This window comes from Cydia fagiglandana, chromosome 7 (assembly GCF_963556715.1).
Source record: "Cydia fagiglandana chromosome 7, ilCydFagi1.1, whole genome shotgun sequence".
Lineage (NCBI taxonomy): Eukaryota > Metazoa > Arthropoda > Insecta > Lepidoptera > Tortricidae > Cydia > Cydia fagiglandana.
This window is the reverse complement of record NC_085938.1, coordinates 1424217-1446155: the sequence shown is the minus strand read 5'-3', so window position 1 is coordinate 1446155 and position 21939 is coordinate 1424217. Positions and strand designations below refer to the sequence as shown.

Sequence of the window (21939 nt, the reverse complement as noted above, 5' to 3'; positions counted from 1 at the left end):
AAGTGAACTGCGAGCGGTCGGGTTGAGCTGGAGTAGATATGAGCGCCGCGCCGGCGCGCCGCCGCCGCCGACGAAATTTTCGCGCCGCCGCCGCCGACGCTGCGCTATCGGCGTGGCATCGGCGTGACCTTGTCAGATACTAACTACTTTCAAAATCAGATTTTATCTAGTTTAGATCTTTAACAGCGCCACTCTGAATAGCTTATAGACATTCAAAAGGTAGTTTAGGTCCATATCATCATCATCTCAGCCATAAGACGTCCACTGCTGAACAAAGGCCTCCCCCTTGGACCTCCATTCGTACCGGTTGGAAGCAACCCGCATCCAGCGTCTTCCGATGGCCTTAACAAGGTCGTCCGTCCATCTTGTGGGTGGAGATCCATATAATTCAAAAATATCGAAGGTAAATTCAAACTTTTCTGTCTGGTAACCGCGCTGCTAGTCTTAGGACAACGAAATTACAAATTTTGCCAGCTGGTTAGGTAATCCGTCATTCATTCCGCGAAATTAACCATTGCAAGCATGGCTGAATGTTTTTAAAATGTATAAAAGCGGCCAAGTGCGAGTCGGACTCGCCCATGAAGGGTTCCGTAACAGCAAGTAACATAATAAAAATGCGGTTTACGGTTTATGACGTATTAAAAAAAACTACTTACCAAATCTTGTTCAAACCAATTTTCGGTGGAAGTTTGCATGGTAATGTACATCATATATTTTTTTTTAGTTTTATCATTCTCTTATTTTAGAAGTTACAGGGGGGGGGACACAATTTACCACTTTGGAAGTGTCTCCCGCGCGAACTATTCAGTTTAGAAGAAAATGATATTAGAAACCTCAATATCATTTTTGAAGACCTATCCATAGATACCCCACAAGTATGGGTTTGATGAAAAAAAAATTGAGTTTCAGTTCTATGTATGAGGAACTCTAAAAATTTATTGTTTTTTTTTCTATTTTTGTATGAAAATCTTAATGCGGTTCACAGAATACATCTACTTACCAAGTTTCAACAGTATATTGCTTATATTTTCGGAAAAAAGTGGCTGTGACATACGGACGGACAGACAGACAGACAGACAGACATGATGAATCTATAAGGGTTCCGTTTTTTGGCATTTGGCTACGGAACCCTAATAAAAAGGGGTTAATTTCAGATATTAAGCGTTTTCACGTCCAAAGGAAGGGCGTCGGAAACGGCTCTCATTTAAACTTGGCCATTGTTCAAATTTCAAACTTTCTTCTCTCGAAGCTCAATCTTTGGCCTCGCATCGCTCGCATGGAAGTATGCCGCTATCTGAATCGCCAAGTTTTCGGCTCTGTTTGGAGCTCAACTTTCGGCCTCGCTTTTAAAATGTTTGGTCATTGATTTTTGTCCGATCTTAGCTCCACTGCAGCACGGGCTTTGGCCTCGCACGAAAGCGCCTGTAAGGAGATACAGGCGCTTTCGTAGTTTTTAACATTATGGCCTCGGTCTTTATCGGCCTTCGGACTGGCTTACACTGGACCACTAGTTCTAAGCTCTGCTCTCTTGCAGCTTGATCTTCGGCCTTGCACAGAAGCGCACCGTAATCGGCGCTCCAGGCATTCGGCCGTCAGCCAAGCTCAAAATTGGCGTTCGATTCTAAGCTGTAAGCCACATGGGAAGGCGTCGGAATCAGGTCTTCGGTGTTAAGTGGAGCTCGGCCTCGAGCCTCACCTTTAGACATAAATCGGTTTTGTTGGGTTGATTTGGTTAACGAAAAAGCTTGATTTTCCTCACTTCGGCTCTTTAGAATATCGACTAGACGTTTTCCTGATGATACAGTCAATCTGCTACTGTTTAGTTAGCACAAAAGATAAGGGCCTCGCAAAGATCTTCCGGCCACGGCCTCACCAAGATTAAGACTGGCTCTGATGAAGCGCGATACCGTTTATGCGAGTGTTTATATTATATAAAACTATTTTCGTACGTTTATTCAATAAATTATCCTTGAAATTGAAAAATGCACTTATTTTATAACTTTCCTACAGCAAAAACATGTTTTTTCGGTAAAATTTCGGTTTGAATTATTTTTTCATTAATCAAAGGTGTTTCAAGGCCACGCCGCCGATTCGCCGCCGCCGCCGACCGATTTTGACCGGCGCGCCGCCGCCGGCTAAATGCCTATCGGCGCTCATATCTAAGCTGGAGCGAGGCCAGAGGGGCCGCTGAAGATAGAAAGGAGTGGCGCGAGCTTGTGAAGGCCCTTTGCACCTCTGGGGTGCCATAGGACAACAAAACAACAACAACATTGTAAAATCCTAACCTAATACCCTAGTTCAATAAAGGATAATATTTAAATGATTAAATTATAATAATTAATAGCCCCAACATATTGGTATTCTGTATTCGTCTAAGATCCGTTACAGGCTGAGCCTAATGTGAGGATTACTGTACTGCCTCTCTTAGATTGCTAATTTTATAAATGAAATATTTATTTATAATAAATGAAATATATATTCTTTTAATATTAAGACTGTAGGTATTCCATAGTGTTACAATATACTATTATTATAGTCGCTATGTGTTGTGGCAGTAGCCAATGTCTATTATCTCAAATTTATCTGTCAGACAAATTATTCGTCACTCACTGGCACTCGCCGGCCGTCATCTTTCATGTTACAAATGAAGTAAGTATGGAAGTCTGGGTAAGCACCGTTGGGGTAAGATTGAAAGGGTTTTTCATAAGGGATAAGATAAAAAGCCTCCCGTAACGTAATGGTTCGTTATACGGGTGGTGTATAAAACCTATGGTAAAAAGTTTATTCCATTTCCGATCCTTGTCCGGAGATATCGATTCTCATCTTGATTAGAGCAATAATGCAGAAATTTAGTTTGACAAAGTCATGTAAACAGTTTTTTTGGGAAAATAACATTGTTGGTTTTACCTACTATTTTCCTAGACATTAATATTCTACTCGTATAGGTAGGATTAAGTATTTAAAACGAGTGGCCACTCGCTTCTCAGTTTCTATCAATCGTATTTTGAAAACGAGCATTTCAATGTTTTCTACATATTTTCGAGCACTTTCGAGTGATAAAGCCATGAGCGGAGGATCAAGGGATATCGTTCGGCAAAATCGGGGAATACCATTTATAACGTTATTATATGTATCTGGGAGACCGAGCTTTGTTCGGAAAACATTTAAAAACTTAAAAATGCGCGTTTTCCTAGGGAAAAAACCTAGCTAACTTGATTTCTCGTCCCCGTTTCGTGCCTTTAAACGAGCAATTATTGGATAAGTATAGGAACATATACATATTTATAGTCAAGTACCTATATTACGGGGATTTCGGAAACGGCTGTAACGATTTTGATTAAATATGCTATATTGTATTAACCCCCATATAGCGTTACATCGTTTGACTCGGTTTGATGAAATACCGCTAAGTATATAACATTATTTTTTCGTTAATTAACCGTAAAATAATACCGGATAAAATAACGTTATTAGGGTTCCGTACCTCAAAAGGAAAAAAACCGGGCAAGTGCGAGTCGGACTCGCGCACGAAGGGTTCCGTACCATAAAGCAAAAAAAAACGGAATAAAATGCAAAAAGAAAACGGTCACCCATCCAAGTACTGACCACGCCCGACGTCTTAACTTTGGTCAAAAATCACGTTTGCTGTATGGGAGCCCCACTTAAATCTTTATTTTATTCTGTTTTTAGTATTTGTTGTTATAGCGGCAACAGAAATACATCATCTGTGAAAATTTCAATTGTCTAGCTATCACGGTTCGTGAGATACAGCCTGGTGACAGACAGACGGACGGACGGACGGACGGACAGCGAAGTCTTAGTAATAGGGTCCCGTTTTACCCTTTGGGTACGGAACCCTTATAGGATTACTCGTGCGTCTGTCTGTCTGCCCGTCTGTCACAGCCTATTTTCTCGGAAACAACTGGACCAATTAAGTAGAAATTTGGTACACATATGTAAATGTAAACAAATGGATTTTAAACATGGGGGCCACTATTGGAGGGTAAATGAGAAAGTTAAAAAATAATTTTTCAAACTATATCGTGTAATACTTATATCAAATGAAAGAGCTCATTTTAAGAATTTCAAATATATTTTTTTTATAATTTTATAATACATAAGTTAGAAGTTATTAAAGAAAATAGCCACAACATGACCCCCCCCCCCCCCTTTATCTACGAAACTACTGGGTCGAAAATTTTGAAAAAAATACACAAAATAGTTCTTTACCTATAGATGACAGGAAAACCTATCAGAAATGTGAAGTCAAGTGTGAGTCGAACTTAATGTACGGAACCCTTGGAACGTAAACCGACTCGCACTTGGCCGGTTTTTTTATAATGTTAATCATAACGTTACGCGAAAATACCTGTATTTAAAGGTGTGATGTACGTGTTTCAAACGCATTAGTATTTGAGCTCTCGCCCTGTGAGAATGTATATGTATTGTAATTTGTTAGTTTTCTTCTGTGTTCACTTGCTTTATTTAAGATGCACGGTTTGTACAAAGGTAAGCTTATTCTTTCTTTATTTCAAATAATACTGGGAAATCTATGTACGGATATTATAAGATGAACAATGTTTCAATCTATTTACAAATTTGGTAATAGACGTATGATTATACTATTCAAGAAGTGGAGTCCAGACGGGTTGCGGTTGATCAAATCAATCGATTTGATCTGAGAAGAAATTGGAGTCACTCTCCAATTTAATCACCAATTTTAGTTTTATGGTGATATTTGAGCGGTCTAAATTAACCCTTTAATGCGTAGCGGCAACATACTTGCCCTCATACTTTAAAACAAAAACCCATCTCTACTATAAGAGTAACGGTTCGAAATCGAAGAACTAGAAAGAAATATCACATGGTTCAAGGGTTAAAAATACGCCCCCTAATTGGTATTCTTGCGTCCACACCTCTATTTTATCGGTAGTAGGTAATACTGGCCATAATCAGCGAGCAAAATTGGCGTTTGCGTTCGCACGGCCTGATTTGATTGGACTGATTAAATAAATCAGATTGGCGAAAAATTGTCCCGTCTGGACTACACTATACGGGTTATTCCCATCTATTTCCGCCAATTATTAAATACCACTTTTTTTTCTCCCCGTTTATCACTGGCTGAGAACAACTGATGAAAAAGTGGAGAGGTAGACAATATTTATATTTTTTACGACTTGATTTATTTGTTAGTGTAAATCATAATAGTGTAAATCAATTTAGAATTAATAAGCATTCCTTTGTAAAATCGATTTTCATATTATGCTAGATAAACTTTTAATTCCCCTATTTTTTCCGTAATTTGCACCACTAAAATATTCAAATATTTTTATTTACATACCTACTTAATTTTAAAGCATTTCACGGTATCACCTGTTGACATACCTATTAATCCTAAATTTAAACCCATTTCTTACGTATACAGTATTTAAAATTGTTATTTATAAAGTTAAAGCTACCTATTATTAAACATTTCAAGTATGTTTGTGGTGCCTAACTCATCATTCGCTTGTCCTTGTCCCATTCACTTGGGGTCGGCGCAGCATGTCCTGCAGCTTTTCCTCCATATATCTCTGTCGCCCGTTATCTCATCAGTCATCAATATCATCATTCACTTGCAATCGTTCCTCTCGCTCACACAGTCCATCCACCTTTGCCTCGGTTTTCCTTTCCTCGTACATCCCTCCACATCAAGGCCTGTTCACTTCCTAAGAAAGTTATGTCCCCAAATAATTGCGCATGTGTGCGCCTGAAGCTTCTATGTGTGCGTTGGCCTCCGAGAAAAAGTTGCGAGTAATAAAAATAAAAACATTTTTCTATAGCAACATTGCTCCCAACTCTGATTTAAATTATCACGAATTTTATACATAATTAATCATAAAACGGGACTTAAAACGCTTAAAACTTAATTACACGCGATTAAGTTTTATAATGAATATTTGCTTCCAACTGTCTTTATCAATGTTCATAAAATATATGGAGGGTAGGTACGTCTACCCACCATAATAAAAAAATATATTTGTCAATGACTCTGTCCAACTGCTGTGGTTAAAGTTCATAAATAATAAATACAACGTAGCGGTACAACCACTTAAGACTGTAAGTCTGTACCTACATAGATTACAGCAATGCACATAGAAAATGTGCTAAATGCGGAGCAACGGCTGTTGAAGCAGCCAGAGTGAAATTTATACAGCTTTAGTGGGTTCAGAAGGAACCGAGTTATAACGCATCTGGAAAGCGTATTAATTAACCGTGAAGAAATGTATGAATACAAGTTAGAAATCTGTGTAAAATGCCGTGGGTAAAGTGTAGTGTATCTGTGTGTAAAGTGTAATAGGTAGGCATGCCTAATGTTATTTGTATAATACTGAAAACTTTGTGAATGCGCTTTATTAATGTCTATTTTTATTAAGTTGTCAGGGTTTTTTTCAGTGTATATTTCTATATGTAAAACATAATACAATGTTATAAACATAAATATGCCTTTTATTTAAATCAATAGTCATACCACACACACAAGGGGTAATATTTGCATCTTTCATATATTTCGTGATATGAAGATAACAAATATGTTTATCAACATAATTACTATATACCTATAATACCAATACCCGCCAGGCTAAACCGGTTGTTAACTTTAGTTCAATTGGTACACATCGAGGGCGCCAGTAGTATAAACGTATAAACGGTTGGGGACATTTTTTTGTATGGAGTTACCGTTCTTCTCCTAGTGAGTATTATATTCTTTGCTCCACATTCATTCATACCTTTCTCGTCACCTGGAATTATTTTTCGCATATTTTACCAGAGTCAACTAAAGTTAGGTAAGTCTATATTAGCCCGGCCGGCAGTTTATGTACACAGCTTGACGCTGGAATAGGTACAGATCGGTTAAATCCTTTTTTTTATTTTTATTTGATTTGGTGTAAATCGCATATGTCTATGTGTATTCTATTATTCACAGTGTGATTCTGGTCATACAAAATAAGTAATACAATTTGATTCAACTCAACACGCTTCGCGTGTTATTGCGTCGCGTCAAGTTTTAATAATGTGTTTCGGCCTTTATGCCTAAGGTGTAGGTACCTAAATTAAATAGTAGATTGTTAACAACGGGCACAAAAAAAAGTGTAATCCTAATCATATTAATTTACAGAATGAGCTGATAGTGACAGTGAAGCAAGGGAAGCTACAGGGGGCTACAGACACGCTGTATGATGGATCAACATACTACAGTTTCAAAGGAATCCCGTATGCCCAGGCACCGGTGGGGCAGCTGAGGTTCAGGGTATGCATTCTTTATACAACGTAGTGTCTATCCTATAAAGGGGCCCACTGATTGACAGTCCGCCGGACGGCCTCTGCCTGTCAGTTGTTCGGAACTGACAAAATTTTGTTCTAACTGACAGGCCGATACCATCCGGCAGACTGTTGATCAGTGGGCCCTTAAGGGTGTGATTCGGTCAAATTATGCATTTAATTCCGGTTTGAAACTTATGTACCTAGTATGATAGGTACCTTTGGGTATGGTGTTTACGCACACTAGCATTCCCTTCCCTCCCCCTGACGTAAACGCCCTTAACGAAATATGTCCCGAATGAAAGTTTTTTGAGTATTCAAAAGTGTTAATGTAAGAAATAATCCTTAATATAGGTATTCTAATTAAAACAGGTTATATGCAATTGATAAGGTTCACCATATTCATGTATTAACTTGTAATATGTATAGACCTTAAATAAATCGTAGGGAGACTCGACATGACTTATGTCGACCTAATAAGATTATTGAGTTGCTGTAGAACTGAACTGTATTTAGTTTTGTTAATTCCCCAGGCTCCCCTGCCCCCTCAATCCTGGAAAGGCATACGCCAAGCGACCCAATATGGTTCCATCTGCGCGCAAACAGACTCCTTCTTCAAAGGCAGTGAAGACTGCTTGTTCCTTAATGTCTTCACGAAATCTCTCCATGGTCGCACACCCGTAATGATCTACATCCACGGCGGATCCTACATAACCGGATCTGGAAACGATGACCTGTATGGACCAAAGTTTCTCGTTCAACAGGATGTTGTCCTGGTCACTTTGAACTACAGACTTGAAGTGCTTGGATTCTTAAGTGTGGAAACCCCTGAGGTTCCTGGAAATGCAGGTATGAAGGACCAAGTCGCTGCATTGAAGTGGATAAAGGAGAATATTGCAAAGTTTGGAGGAGATCCTGATAATATTACGATTTTTGGAGAGAGTGTCGGGGCTTGCTCAGTGACGCATCATATTTCGTCGCCGATGACTAAAGGACTATTTCATAAAGTTATCGCACAAAGTGGTACTAGTATCCATGATTGGGCATTAGGTAAAGGCAGCAAGAGCAGGGCATTCAGAGTTGGAAAATATTTAGGAAGAGACACGAATAATACCACTGAGCTGCTTGAGTTTTTAAGATCTCTACCAGCAGCGAACCTAACTAACTTGACAATTGCTACGAATACGGAGGATGAGATGTATAGAGGATTGCCTGGGCGATTTTTGCCAGTTGTCGAAAAGAAATTTGATAATGTCAAAGCGTTTCTAAGTGAGTATCCTTTGGATACACTTCAGTCGGCAAGGATTCGAAAATTTCCATTACTGTTAGGATATAACTCCGCTGAGGCCATTATGGCAATCAAAGATAGATTAGGAAAGTTAGACATTTACAATAACAATCCCTCCTACGACGTGCCTAGAGAAATAGCTGAGAAACTAACGCAAGAGAAAATGAATGATATGGGTAAAAGGATTAGAAAATTCTATATTGGTGACAGAGAGTACACAAAAGATGATTATCAGGTGATTGTCACTATGTTATCTGACTTGCATTTAGTGTATAACATGCACAGATTTACCTACTTGTATTCTAAACACAACAGTCCCATTTATATGTCCAGGTTCAGTTTCGACACTGACCTTAATTTTATGAAGAAATTAATACTAGCTAATTCGGATTTGGATTTGAAAGGAGCCTGCCATGGAGACGACGTATTTTATATGTTTTCTAGTAATTATACCAAAGATGCTTACGAATTGCAAGAAACATTGAAGGATTACGTATCGAAGGTGACTAAATTATGGACGGATTTTGCTAAAACGAGGTTAGTGTTCTCTCATCTAAGATTCTAAATACTAGTTAAGGATTATAAAACTACTCCTATTACCAAAATATGTCCCACCGTTGATTATTAGTATTCATCATGATTATTAGTTTATTTCGAAACTAATAATTTATTTTTGCTATTACTAATGCGATAGGCGCTTTAGTGTGTAAAATATAAACTGTTTCTGTATGCCAAATTTCAACTTGCTAGGTCATCTGGAAGTCTCTATTTTTAGATGTTTGTAACTTAATAACCGGTTGAGCTATATTCATGAAATTTGGGGTCCTAGTTAGCCTTAAGAGTCTTAATAAACGAACCAAATTTCAGAATATATACTGTTCAAATTTTGGTGGGTTATATTACACACGTGACACGGACCCCTATTCTACAAGCGACGTTTGACGTATCGTGTTGATCTCCCGTTGATGTGGGAAAAATCATAAGTTCTCGAATACGTACAATGTCAAAATTTGACGTTAACAATCCACAGGGTGACAAGCAAACCAAACCGAACCACCCTTAGTTTAGAGTTGAGTTTTCGTTGTACCCATCAGTGGCGTAGCTAGCATGGGTGGCACCCGGTGCGGTAATTGTGGGTGTCACCCGAAAATTCAATCAAAATTGTAAAATAAATTTAAAAAGAGTAATTGTAATTTATGTTAAATAGCTCAGGATTTACTCCATCGCTTTAATTTTACATCATTTTACGAATTTTTATAGGTGGCACTACTGATGTTCACGGTCGGGTGTCACCCATTTAGGGCGGACCGCCCCCACCGCCCCCCCCCTAGCTACGCCACTGGTTGTACCAAATGATATTATCCACCGTTGATGCAATCAACACTCAGTATGCGATAAAATCAACTGTTGATTTGACGTGGATGCGAAATCTGACAGTTGTACATATCGAATTTGGCCCACGGCCGGTGCGTCGCCAGTTCTCCTCTTTTGAACTTGGCTTGACATTTTTATCTTTGCTCACGGGTTGTGGCAGTAAAAGATTAGAATACATTTAATTATGTATTGAAACTAACTACTAAACCTATTTGTGTAAAACTGAGATATAATATGTTTTAATTTATCTTTTTCAAAAGAAAATTGCCAAAATAAATGCTCAAGATTACGTTACAAACAAGAATTACTTTTATTAAGTTCAGGCGATGGGGTAAAAAAAAAACATAGTTAATATACATAGTTTATTTTACTCTTAATTAGATAAAGAATATGACTATTATGAGGATTCTTTTACCCCATTTAACCTAATATGTATTGCTGTTTATGTATGACCGTTTTGTATTAATTGTATTTATCCAACTGATAGTTCGAACCACTCTATGTTCGTATTTTCCAGCAACCCAACTCCAGACAACAGCTTGGGACCAAGATGGCCGCTATACACGGCTCAGAACAAGAGGTACCTAGACATCAACGTACAGTCGACGGCGGGAAGCTTCGCTGAGAAGCAGCGCGTGGAGTTCTGGGACGCACTGTACTGCGAGGCTGGCTTGCCTTGCATAAAAAATAACTAAGTAATATTGAGACTGTATTCTATAATTTCCATAGTGTTTCAATATAATAAATATATTATAGTCGCAATGTGTTGTGGCAGTATACCTAGGTACAATATTAATGTCTAGGAAAATAGTAAAACCAACAATGTTATTTTCCCAAACAATCTGTTCCTATTTATGACTTGAACAACCAAATTTCTGCTCTTATCATGATGAGAGTCGATATCTCAGGATCCGAATTGGAAAAAACAAAGTCGGTGGAGTCCGATTCGCATTTGTCCGGTTTTTTACCGTATGTTCTTTACGCCACCCGTATAACGAAGCATTACGTCACGGAAGGCTTTTTATCTTACCCCTCATGAAAAACCCTTTCAATCTTACCTCAACGGTGCTTACCTACCTACACTTCCATACTTACTTCATTTGTACCATGAAGGATGAGGGCCGACGATCAGTGAGTGACTAAAGACCAATAAGGACCCAATAATAGACAATGGCTACAGTTTTCTTTTTTTACCATAAAAAAAAGGAAAACAATATGGCCGTGTCTTTTTATTCAAAAGTACTTTTGAAAAATATTAAGTCACAGCAAATATGTAACAATTATGAATCATATACGATTATTTATGCTTTCATAAGTACTTAATAGATACTGATTTTAAAAAACGTAAGTATTTCAATTTAAAGATATGACAAGATTGCGTAGTCTTATTCTAATGCTAAAAAAAACGAACTATCTACTCCTAGGATTAAGTACATATTATTAGGTACCTACCTATTTAATGCAAGTGGCCACCGATTCTCAGTTTCTATTTTCGATCGTTTTTTAAACTAGCATTTCAATGTTTTCTACAGATTTTCGAGCACTTCCGAGTGATAACGACATGAGCGGAGAATATCATTCGGCAAAATCGGGGCATACCAATAACGTTAGTATAAGTACCTGGGAGACCGAGTTTTGCTCGAAAAACATTTAAAACTCAGAAATGCGCGTTTTCCTAGGGAAAATACTTAGCTAACTCGATTTCTCGTCCCCGTTTCGTACCTTTAAACGAGCAATTATTGGATAAGTATAGGTACATACTTACTATACATATTTATAGTTATAGATACCTAAGTATATTATATTTCGGGGATCTCGGAAACGGCTGTAACGATTTCGATGAAATTTGCTATATTAACCCCCATATTAGCGTTACATCGTTTGACTCGGATTGACGAAATTCCGCTAAGTATTATATGTAACATTATTTTTTCGTTAATTAATACCGGATAAAAAACGTTATTTTATAATGTTAGTACCTAACGTTACGCGAAAATATTTACTTAAAGGGCTGATGTACGTGTTTCAAACTCAGTAGTTGAGCTCTCGCCCTGTGAGGATGTATATGTATTGTAATTTGTTAGTTTTCTTCTGTGTACACTTGCTTTATTTAAGATGCACGGTTTGTACAAAGGTAAGATTATTATTTCTTTATTTCAAATAATACTGGGAAATCTATATACGGACATTATAAGATGAACAACGTTTCAATCTATTTATAAATTTGGTAATAGACTTATGATTATACTATTCAATAAGTGGAGTCATTTGTCTCGTAAAATTTTTGAACAAATGAAATTCAACCTAATTGAAAATACAATAAGATTCTAACTTCCTTGCCTATAATTTTGTATGGTGGGCGGCACGAGGTTAAAATTGTTATTTATAAAGTTAAAGCTACCTATTATTAAACATTTCAAATATGTTTGTGGTGCCTAACTCATCATTCGCTTGCCCTTGTCCCATTCACTTGGGATCGGCGCAGCATGTCCTGCAGCTTTTCCTCCATATATCTCTGTCGCCCGTTATCTCATCAGTCATCAATATCATCATTCACTTGCAATCGTTCCACTCGCTCACACAGTCCATCCACCTTAGCCTCGGTTTTCCTGTCCTCGTACATCCCTCCACATTCATTCATACCTTTCTCGTCACGTGGAATTATTTTTCTCATACTCGTATTTTACCAGAGTCAACTAAAGTTAGGTGAGTCTATATTAGCCCGGCCGGCCGTTTATGTACACAGCTTGACGCTGGAATACAGAGCGGTCGGGTCCTTATTTGATTTTGTGTAAATCGCATATGTCTATGTGTATTCTATTAACTATTCATTAGGTTGCGTCGCGTCAAGTTTTAATAATGTGATTCGGCCTTTATTAGTAGTTAATTAAATAGTAGATTGACTTAACAAAGGGCACAAACAAATCTAAATCTAATCTAGTCTAGTCTAGTCTAGTCTAATCCTAATTATATTTATTTACAGAATGAGCTGATAGTGACAGTGAAGCAAGGGAAGCTACAGGGTGCTACAGACACGCTGTATGATGGATCAACTTACTACAGTTTCAAAGGAATCGCGTATGCCCAGCCACCAGTGGGGCAGCTGAGGTTCAGGGTATGCATTCTTTATACAACGTAGTGTCTACCCTATATGGATGTGATTTGGTCAAATTATGCATTTAATTCCAGTTTGAAACTTATGTAGGTACCTACCTAGTATGATACCTTTGGGTATGGTGTTTACGCACACTAACGTTCCCTCCCCTGCCCCTGACGTAAACCGCCTTAACGAAATATGTCCCAGTTGAAAGTTTTTTTGAGTATTCAAAAGTGTCAGTGTAAGAAATAATGCTTAATACCTATATTCCAATCAAAACAGCTAGGTTAAAGAAATCGTAGGGAGACACGACATGACTTATGTCGACATAGTTAAACGTTATTGAGTTGCTGTAGAACTGAACTGTATTTAGTTTTGTTATTTTTCCAGGCTCCCCTGCCGCCTCAATCCTGGAAAGGTATACGCCAAGCGACCGAATATGGTACCATCTGCATGCAAACAGGCTCCGTCTTCCAAGGCAGCGAAGACTGCTTGTTCCTCAACGTCTTCACGAAATCCCTTCATTGTCGCACTCCTGTCATGGTCTTCATCCACGGAGGAGCCTACATAACTGGATCTGGAAACGAGTACGGACCAAAGTTTCTCGTTAAACAGGATGTTGTCCTGGTCACTTTGAACTACAGACTTGAAGTGCTTGGATTCTTAAGTGTGGCAACTCTAAAGGTTCCTGGCAATGCGGGTATGAAGGACCAAGTCGCTGCGTTCAAGTGGATAAAGGAGAATATTGCAAAGTTTGGAGGAGATCCCGATAATATTACAATTTTTGGGGAGAGTGCCGGGGCTTGCTCAGTGACGCACCATATCTTGTCGCCTATGACTAGAGGACTATTTCATAAAGTTATCGCTCAAAGTGGTACTAGTGTCCATGATTGGGCTATAGGTGAAGGCAGCAAGAGCAGGGCATTCAGAGTTGGGAAATATTTAGGAAGAGACACGAATAATACCACTGAGCTGCTTGAGTTTTTAAGATCTCTACCAGCAGCGAACCTAACTAACTTGACAATTGCTACGAGTACGGAGGATGAGATGTATAGAGGAATTACTGCGCAATTTTTGCCGGTTGTCGAAAATAAATTTGATAATGTCGAAGCATTTCTAAGTGAAAATCCTTTGGATACACTTCAGTCTAAAATAATTCGTAAAGTTCCATTGATATTAGGATATAATTCCGCTGAAGCCATTTTGGCCATTCAAGGTAGATTAGGAAACTTAGACATTTACAATAACAATCCTTCCTACGACGTGCCTAGAGAAATAGCTGAGAAACTAACCCAAGAGAAAATGAATGATATGGGTAAAAGGATTAAAAAATTCTATATTGGTGACAGAGAGTACACAAAAGATGATTATAAGGTGATAGTCACGATGTTATCTGACTTGTATATAGTGTATAACACGCACAGATTTGCCTACTTGTATTCTAAACACAACATTCCCATCTATATGTACAGGTTCAGTTTCGACACTGACCTTAATTTTGTAAAGAAATTATTACTAGCTAATTTGGATTTGGATTTAAAAGGAGCCTGCCATGGAGACGAATTATTTTATATGTTTTCTAGTACTAGTAATTTTACTAAAGATGCTCACATTGCTTACGAATCGCAAGAAAAATTGAAGGATTACGTATCGAAGGTGACTAAATTATGGACGAATTTTGCTAAAACCAGGTTAGTGTTCTCTCATGTAAGATTATAAATTATAAATCTACATGTATTACCAAAATATGTCCCAACGTTGATTATTAGTATTGATTTAAGTTTATTTTGAAACTAAAATTTATTTTTGCTATTACAAATTCGATAGGCGCTTAGTGTGTGTAGGTAAATAAAAACTTTTCTTTAAAAAATTTTAGTAATCGAAAACGAAATCACTGTTTCTTTATCTTAGGTTCGTAACCACACAATTGCCCAGCTGGATGCCATATATCAACTTGCTAGGTCATCTGGAAGTGGGTTAGGTTTTCGATGTTATGTTCACCTAACTTGACACCTGACTCACGACACGAGTCAGTCATCAGAGAGAAAAATCTCGATTTTTAGATGACCGGTGTAGCTAATATATTCATGAAATTTGGGGTTCTAGCTTTAAGGCTTTAAGGGTCTTAGTAGACCAAATTTCATGTGTAGCTTATGTGTTAGAAGTCAGAAGTTGGAGACACTGACACCTCGAATGACCGCTGCGTCGCCAGTTCTCTTCTTTTGCACTTGACTTGACACGCTGCCGCGTGTCTAGATTTTAATCTGTGCTTACGTTGTGGTAGTAGAAGATTAGATACGCTTAAATGCATTGATTTTCTCGGGCAAAATAACAGTAGGTATGTACCTATTTTAGTATTTGTATGTGTATGTGTCCAACCGATAGTTCCATCAACCACTCTATGTTTGCATTTTCCAGCAACCCAACTCCAGACAAGTGCTCGGGACCAAGATGGCCGGTATACACGGCTCAGAACAAGGGATACCTAGACATCAACGTGCAGTCGACGGCGGGAAGCTTCGCTGAGAAGCAGCGCGTGGAGTTCTGGGACACACTGTACTGCGAGGCTGGCTTGCCTTGCATAAAAAATAACTAAGTAATATTAAGACTGTATTCTATAATTTCCATAGTGTTTCAATATAATAAATATATTATAGTCGCAATGTGTTGTGGAAGTATAGTTCGTTTTTTTAGCATTAGAATAAGACTACGCAATCTTGTCATATCTTTAAATTGAAATACTTACGTTTTTTAAAATCAGTATCTATTAAGTACTTATGAAAGCATAAATAATCGTATATGATTCATAATTGTTACATATTTGCTGTGACTTATTTTTCAAAAGTACTTTTTAATAAAAAGGCACGTCAAGATTGTTTACCTTTTTTCTAATGGTAAAAAAAAACCAACTGTTAGCCATTGTCTATTATTGGGTCTTTATTGGTCTTTAGTCACTCACTGGTCGTCGGCCCTCATCCTTCATGGTACAAATGAAGTTAAGTATGGAAGTGTAGGTAAGGTGCGTTGAGGTAAGATTGAAAGGGTTTTTCATGAGGGGTAAGATAAAAAGCCTTCCGTGACATTAATGCTTCGTTATACGGGTGGCGTAAAAACCTACGGTAAAAAAACCGGACAAGTGCGAGTCGGACTCCACCGACTTTGTTTTTTCCAATTCGGATCCTGAGATATCGATTCTCATCATGATAAGAGCAAGAATGCAGAAATTTAGTTTTTCAATTCATACCTAAATAGGAACAGATTGTTTGGGAAAATAACATTATTGGTTTTACTATTCTAGACATTAATATTCTACTCCTAGGATTAAGTATTAGGTACCTGTTTAATACAAGTGGCGTATTTTAAAACTAGCATTTCAACGTTTTCTACAGATTTTCGAGCACTTCCGAGTGATAAAGACATGAGCGGAGAATATCATTCGGCAAAATCGGGGCATACCATTTATAACGTTAGTATAAGTACATACCTACCTGGGAGACCGAGTTTTGCTCGAAAAACATTTAAAAACTCAAAAATACCCGTTTGTCTATGGAAAACACTTAGCTAACTCGATTTCTCGTCCCCTTTTCGTACCTTTAAACGAGCAATTATTGGATAAGTGTAGGTACATACTATTCATATTTATAGTTATAGATACCTAAGTATATTATATTTCGGGGATCTCGGAAACGGCTGTAACGATTTCGATGAAATTTGCTATATTAACCCTCATATAGCGTTACATCGTTTGACTCGGATTGACGAAATTCCGCTAAGTATTACATATATCTAACATTATTTTTTCGTTAATTAATACCGGATAAAAAACGTTATTTTATAATGTTAGTACCTAACGTTACGCGAAAATATTTACTTAAAGGGCTGATGTACGTGTTTCAAACTCAGTAGTTGAGCTCTCGCCCTGTGAGGATGTATACGTATTGTAATTTGTTAGTTTTCATCTGTGTACACTTGCTTTATTTAAGATGCACGGTTTGTACAAAGGTAAGATTATTATTTCTTTATTTCAAATAATACTGGGAAATCTATATACGGACATTATAAGATGAACAACGTTTCAATCTATTTATAAATTTGGTAATAGACTTATGATTATACTATTCAATAAGTGGAGTCATTTGTCTCGTAAATTTTTTGAACAAATGAAATTCAACCTAATTGAAAATACAATAAGATTCTAACTTCCTTGCCTATAATTTTGTATGGTGGGCGGCACGAGGTTAAAATTGTTATTTATAAAGTTAAAGCTACCTATTATTAAACATTTCAAATATGTTTGTGGTACCTAACTCATCATTCGCTTGCCCTTGTCCCATTCACTTGGGATCGGCGCAGCATGTCCTGAAGCTTTTCCTCCATATATCTCTGTCGCCCGTTATCTCATCAGTCATCAATATCATCATTCACTTGCAATCGTTCCTCTCGCTCACACAGTCCATCCACCTTAGCCTCGGTTTTCCTTTCCTCGTACATCCCTCCACATTCATTCATACCTTTCTCGTCACGTGGAATTATTTTTCTCATACTCGTATTTTACCAGAGTCAACTAAAGTTAGGTGATTCTATATTAGCCCGGCCGGCCGTTTATGTACACAGCTTGACGCTGGAATACAGAGCGGTCGGGTCCTTATTTGATTTTGTGTAAATCGCATATGTCTATGTGTATTCTATTAACTATTCATTAGGTTGCGTCGCGTCAAGTTTTAATAATGTGATTCGGCCTTTATTAGTAGTTAATTAAATAATTAAAGGGCACAAAACAAATCTAAATCTAATCTAGTCTAGTCTAATCCTAATTATATTTATTTACAGAATGAGCTGATAGTGACAGTGAAGCAAGGGAAGCTACAGGGTGCTACAGACACGCTGTATGATGGATCAACTTACTACAGTTTCAAAGGAATCCCGTATGCCCAGCCACCAGTGGGGCAGCTGAGGTTCAGGGTATGCATTCTTTATACAACGTAGTGTCTACCCTATATGGATGTGATTTGGTCAAATTATGCATTTAATTCCAGTTTGAAACTTATGTAGGTACCTACCTAGTATGATACCTTTGGGTATGGTGTTTACGCACACTAACGCTCCCTCCCCTGCCTGTGACGTAAACCGCCTTAACGAAATATGTCCCGGTTGAAAGTTTTTTTGAGTATTCAAAAGTGTCAATGTAAGAAATAATGCTTAATACCTATATTCCAATCAAAACAGCTAGGTTAAAGAAATCGTAGGGAGACACGACATGACTTATGTCGACATAACGTTATTGAGTTGCTGTAGAACTGAACTGTATTTAGTTTTGTTATTTCTCCAGGCTCCCCTGCCGCCTCAATCCTGGAAAGGTATACGCCATGCGACCGAATATGGTACCATCTGCATGCAAACAGGCTCCGTCTTCCAAGGCAGCGAAGACTGCTTGTTCCTCAACGTCTTCACGAAATCCCTCCATGGACGCACTCCTGTCATGGTCTACATCCACGGAGGAGCCTACATATCTGGATCTGGAAACGAGTTCGGACCAAAGTTTCTCGTTAAACAGGATGTTGTCCTGGTCACTTTGAACTACAGACTTGAAGTGCTTGGATTCTTAAGTGTGGAAACCCCTGAGGTTCCTGGCAATGCAGGTATGAAGGACCAAGTCGCTGCATTGAAGTGGATAAAGGAGAATATTGCAAAGTTTGGAGGAGATCCTGATAATATTACGATTTTTGGAGAGAGTGTCGGGGCTTGCTCAGTGACGCATCATATTTCGTCGCCGATGACTAAAGGACTATTTCATAAAGTTATCGCTCAAAGTGGTACTAGTGTCCATGATTGGGCTATAGGTGAAGGCAGCAAGAGCAGGGCATTCAGAGTTGGAAAATACTTAGGAAGAGACACGAATAATACTACTGAGCTGCTTGAGTTTTTAAGATCTCTACCAGCAGCGAACCTAACTAACTTGACAATTGCTACGAGTACGGACGATGAGATGTATAGAGGAATCTCTGCGCGATTTTTGCCAGTTGTCGAAAAGAAATTTTATAATGTCGAAGCGTTTCTAAATGAATATCCGTTGGATACACTTCAGTCTAAAATAATTCGTAAAGTTCCATTGATATTAGGATATAACTCCGCTGAAGCCATTTTGGCGATTCGAGGTAGATTAGCAAACTTAGACATTTACAATAACAATCCCTCCTACGACGTGCCTAGAGAAATCGCTGAGAATCTAACGCAAGAGAAAATGAATGATATGGGTAAAAGGATTAAAAAATTCTATATTGGTGACAGAGAGTACACAAAGAACGATTATAAGGAGATAGTCACTATGTTATCTGATGTGCATTTTGTGTATAACACGCACAGATTTACTTACTTGTATTCTAAATACAACAGTCCCATCTATATGTACAGGTTCAGTTTCGACACTGACCTTAATTTTGCAAAAAAATTATTACTAGCTAATTTGGATTTGGATTTAAAAGGAGCCTCCCATGCAGACGAATTATTTTATATGTTTTCTAGTACTAGTAATTTTACTAAAGATGCTCACATTGCTTACGAATCGCAAGAAAAATTGAAGGATTACGTATCGAAGGTGACTAAATTATGGACGAATTTTGCTAAAACCAGGTTAGTGTTCTCTCATGTAAGATTATAAATTATAAAATTACATCTATTACCAAAATATGTCCCACCGTTGATTATTAGTATTCATCTAAGTTTATTTTGAAACTAAAATATATTTTTGCTATTACAAAATCAATAGGCGCTTAGTGTGTAGGTAAAAAAAACATTTCTTTAGAACATTTTAGAAATCGAAAACAAAATCACTGTGTCTTTATCTTAGGTTCGTAACCACACAATTGCCCAGCTGGATGCCAAATTTCAACTTGCTAGGGCATCTGGAAGTGGGTTAGGTTTTCGATGTTAAGTTCACCTAACATAACACCTGAGTCACGACACGAGTCAGTCATCAGAGAGAAAAATCCCGATTTTTAGATGACCGATGTAGCTAATATATTCATGAAATTTGGGGTTCTAGTTAGCTTTAAGGGTCTTAATAGATGAATCAAATTTTATGTGTAGCCTATATGTTTAATAGATTTTAGTTACGTTAGAGGTCAAAAGTTGGACACACTGACACCTCGAATGACCGCTGCGTCGCCAGTTCTCTTCTTTTGCACTTGACTTGACACGCTGCCGCGTGTCTAGATTTTAATCTGTGCTTACGTTTGTGGTAGTAGAAGATTATATACGCTTAAATGCATTGAAACTATCTACTAAATCTATTTGTATAAAACTGAGATACCTATATATTTTTCTTTTTCAAAAGAAAATGTTCAAATATACACTTTATCCATATAGGCCTAGCAACAAGCACTTAGGTACCTATATAAATGGTGGGTTGTTATTACATATACTTATGTATATTATTTGGTAAAGAAATGTGTTAAAATAAATGCTCAAAAATACGTTAAAAACTAGAATTACTTTTATTAAGATCAGGCGATGGGGTAAAAGAAACATAGTTAAGATAAGGTACTTAGTTTATTTTGCTCGGGCAAAATAACAGTAGGTATGTACCTATTTTAGTATTTGTATGTGTATTTGTCCAACCACTCTGTGTTTTTATTTTCCAGCAACCCAACTCCAGACAACTGCTTGGGACCTAGATGGCCGGTATACACGGCTCAGAACAAGGGATACCTAGACATCAACGTACAGTCGACGGCGGGAAGCTTCGCTGAGAAGCAGCGCGTGGAGTTCTGGGACACACTGTACTGCGAGACTGGCTTGCCTTGCATAAAAAATAACTAAGTACTTAAGGGCTCCCCCATGCCAAAGACCTTCGAACTGAATCCCTTAGTTTTCTAATGTTTTTTATAGCTTATCATATTAACAGCAACGGCTTTAAGCAATCCCATATTTACCTACTTCAAAGTTCATTGTCTTCGAGATTGGAGAGATCAAAGTTGTAAATTTTAGGCTAAAAATCTGGTTTTCAGACCATAACTTTTGTGTTAATTAGTTTAAAATTAAAACACTAGACACGTTTATCGAGACGTCAAAGACGAACCCAAATATGTAGATTTCGTACATATAAGATCCTTCACAGCAAACTAGCTAGATACGAAAAAGTGTTTTTTTAGACATATTCATTTCATTTAAAATCCGGTAGACCAAAACGGAGATAAAAGATTGAAGAACCGATAACCGTTTGTTTTATAATTCTATCTGCAGTGCAAAAAAAAGAGATACGATTCAAAACTTCTCAAAAATCGATGAAAACCTCGGGTAGCCCCTTAATATTAAAATATTTCGGTGTTCCATGGTGTCGCCAACAATTTTCGTGGCAATGTGTAATGTCCAATTTCCAATTATTGGGTCCATGGTGTCTTGCCATTGGCCGTCACCTTTCATATAATGCGGGCTGTACACACTCGTCGAGAGACCCCGAGACGAGACAGGCCGATAACGAGTGTGTACATGCTGCCCCTTCTCGTCTCGTCTCTCGCGCTTCTCCGATTGGATCGGAGCGGTGCCGAAACTCTCGCCGAGAGGCTCTCAACGACGTGTGTACATCCGACATAATAAATGAATGACAATTTTTAGGTAGTTATTTTTTACATATTTAGTTGTTATCTATATTTAGGCTTCTACAATAAATTCTTCCATTTGTAATTGATAATAAAACACCATTTAAAAATGCAAATAATTTATTTTCTATATACAGGTTATTAAATATTTAGTTACCTTTAAAATCATGGAAAAAATTAATAATTTGTGACTTAGATACAATAATTATATTATTTATGATATACTATCACACTTATCTTAAGTTTCATAACACAAGTTTGTACATGATAGAGCTTATAAT

General features: G+C 37.7%; 2 protein-coding genes across 3 annotated transcripts; both read left to right on the top strand.

Moving 5' to 3' along the window:
• Positions 1–7162: 7162 nt before the first annotated feature.
• LOC134665685 (acetylcholinesterase-like) lies at positions 7163–15660 on the top strand. Of its 2 annotated transcripts, XM_063522632.1 has the most exons (3): positions 7163–7291; positions 7836–9127; positions 10482–10661. In XM_063522632.1, the coding sequence occupies exons 2-3, from the start codon at positions 7986–7988 to the stop codon at positions 10657–10659; spliced, it is 1320 nt and encodes a 439-aa protein (XP_063378702.1). In that variant the 5' UTR covers positions 7163–7291; positions 7836–7985; the 3' UTR covers positions 10660–10661. The 2 variants fall into 2 exon arrangements, with proteins under 2 accessions (XP_063378702.1, XP_063378701.1); XM_063522631.1 differs by lacking the exons at positions 7163–7291; positions 10482–10661 and adding an exon at positions 15480–15660 and having other exon boundaries at positions 7854–9127.
• A 1321-nt stretch (positions 15661–16981) lies between these two features.
• LOC134666149 (esterase FE4-like) lies at positions 16982–20879 on the top strand. The gene is made up of 4 exons (XM_063523302.1): positions 16982–17063; positions 17892–18023; positions 18391–19691; positions 20702–20879. Exons 1-4 carry the CDS (start codon positions 16989–16991, stop codon positions 20877–20879), a joined length of 1686 nt encoding a protein of 561 aa, XP_063379372.1. The 5' UTR covers positions 16982–16988.
• Positions 20880–21939: the final 1060 nt, after the last annotated feature.